At 68.6% G+C, this 2,185-nt stretch overlaps 2 protein-coding genes across 2 annotated transcripts in view; both read left to right on the top strand.

Annotated features, from left to right (window-relative positions):
* The window catches only part of WDR83OS (WD repeat domain 83 opposite strand), a 1,856-nt gene extending 1,000 nt beyond the window's left edge, over positions 1-856 (top strand). The window contains exons 2-3 of the mRNA XM_014958015.1: positions 347-587; positions 698-856. Coding sequence (XP_014813501.1) covers positions 347-587; positions 698-764 — 308 coding nt within the window. The 3' untranslated portion in view covers positions 765-856. The remainder of the gene's footprint in view (positions 1-346; positions 588-697) is intronic.
* A 1,033-nt stretch (positions 857-1,889) lies between these two features.
* Positions 1,890-2,185, top strand: part of MAN2B1 (mannosidase, alpha, class 2B, member 1) — a 12,021-nt gene continuing 11,725 nt past the window's right edge. Inside the window, exon 1 of the mRNA XM_014958014.1 lies at positions 1,890-2,000. Within this exon, the coding sequence (XP_014813500.1) occupies positions 1,890-2,000 (111 nt within the window). The remainder of the gene's footprint in view (positions 2,001-2,185) is intronic.

Here is a 2,185-nt window from a genome sequence, read left to right as displayed (position 1 = left end):
CAGGAGGGATAGGAGCCAGCCCCAGGGCTTTTTGAGGTGGCCAAGAGGGGATGAGGGGGCACAGGGACTATCCCTGGGGGGTTCAGAGGGACAGGGACTCTCTTCCAGGGGTCTCTGGGGGATGGGGACCATCTTCCAGGGGGTTCAGAGGGACGGGGACCATCTTCCAGAGGTCTTGGGGGGACGGGGACCATCTTCCAGGGGTCTCGGGGGGACGGGGACCATCTTCCAGGTGTCTCAAGGGGATGGGGACCATCTTCCAGGGGGTTCAGGGGGACAAGGGCTGTCTCAGGGGGTTCAGGAACCATCCCCAGGGGGTTCAGGGACCATCCCCAGGGCATTTAAGGGGAAGGGCCATCCCCTGGGGGCTCGGGGGGGACAGGGACTGTCCCCAGGAGATTCAGGAGGTCAGGGACTGTCCCCAGGGGGCTTGGAGGGGGCAAGGAACCATCCCCAGGGTGTCCCCAAGCCATACCCCTCTGCCCGCAGCTGAAGTGGTGTGCCTGGATCGCCGTCTACTGCTCCTTCATCAGCTTCGCCAACTCCCGCAGCTCGGAGGACACCAAGCAGATGATGAGCAGCTTCATGTGAGTGCCCCGGGGTGACGCGTGCCCCGCGGAGGAGACGGCGGGGAGACCACCCCGGGTTTGCAGGGGGGGTCTCTGAACCCGGGGCTGGTGTCTCTCCCCCTCTCCAGGCTCTCCATCTCGGCCGTGGTGATGTCCTACCTGCAGAACCCCCAGCCTATGTCCCCCCCGTGGTGACGACGGCCGGTGTCTGGGGGGGGTGGCTCATCGCAGGCGAGGCGGCGCGTTGTGTCGGGGCCGGGACAATTAAAGGGGGATGCTGGGGCAAAGCTTGGGGTCGTTGTGGTTTGCATGTACCTGCGTGGGTGGATCCTGCTCCCAGCCATGGGGTTGGCGGGCAGATGGGGGAGGAATGGACCCCCCCCAGGCTTGGGGGGAATTGGGGGGAGGGATGGGGGGGAGAGGGGGGGGGGGAACGGGGGGGTGCGAGGGCTGGGGGAGCCCCTGAGGATGAGGGGGAGCCTGGAAGGGGCCTGAGGGGAGCCCCGGGTGGCTGAAGGAAGGCAGGGGGGTTTGAGGGGAGCCTGGGAGGGCTGAGGGGAACCCCAAGGGTGCTGAGAGAGGCCTAAAAAGAGCCCCAGGTGGCTGAGGGGAGGTTGGGGGGCTCCAAGGGGAACCCCAAGGGTGCTGAGGGAGGTCTAAAGGGGGCCCCTGGTGGCTGAGGGGAAGTCGGGGGCTCCAAAGGGGCCCCCAAAGGTGCTGAAAGAGGTCTAAAGGGAGCCCCAGGTGGCTGAGGGGAGGTCGGGGGGCTCCAAAGGGAACCCCAAAGTTGCTGAGGGAGGCCCAAGGGTAGCCTGAGGGGGGACAGGGGGGTCTGAGGGGAGCCCTGGGCGGCTGAAGGGAGGCTGGGGGGGTCTAAGGGGAGCCCCAGAGTGTGTGAGGGGAATCCCGGGGGTGTGAGGGGGGCAGGGGCAGGTCTAGGGGGAGACCCCGGGGCAGCCAGAGCCGAGGCGTCCCCTCAGCACCTACCGGCGCCATGGCTCCCGTGAGGGGCCCGGCTCCTCGACGCCCCATTGGCGGAGAGACCTGCCCGTCTCGCGCTCTTCGCCTACCACGGCTCGGCGGGGGCGGGGCTTCGGAAGCCGCCACGCGCCATTGGCTACCGGGCGCTCTCCCCCCGCGGGAGAGACCGTTGCCCAACGCCCGCCCTGGGGAGGCGGGATTCGAGGTGTCAATCATGGGCGCTCCTCCTTCTCATTGGCGCAAATCCGTTATGTCGCCGCCTGCCGTTACTCCCCTCGCCGTCCATTGGCTCCCGCTTGCGCAGAGGGCGGGGCCGAGCTGAGGAGTCCCCCTCGGGTCATGTGGACGGGTGGTCACATGACCGTGCCCGCGAGCGGCATGGCGGTGCCCGGGGCGGCGGCGCTGCTGCTGCTGCTCGGGGCGGCGGCGGCCGCAGGCTGCGGGTACCAGGTGGGCCCGGGGGAACGGGGCCGGGGGGAGGCTGGAGGGGGCCTGGAGTGTCCTGGGGAAACGGGAACTGGGAGGGACTAAGGGAACTGGGAGGCACTGGGGACACTGGGGCGGACTGGAGGAGATGTGGACTGGGAGGGACTAGGGGAACTGGGAGGTGCTGGGGACACTGGGGTGGACTGGGG

The sequence above is a fragment of the Calidris pugnax genome, unplaced genomic scaffold (assembly GCF_001431845.1).
Source record: "Calidris pugnax isolate Ruff unplaced genomic scaffold, ASM143184v1 scaffold399, whole genome shotgun sequence".
Lineage (NCBI taxonomy): Eukaryota > Metazoa > Chordata > Aves > Charadriiformes > Scolopacidae > Calidris > Calidris pugnax.
This window is presented reverse-complemented; position numbering and strand designations above follow the sequence as displayed.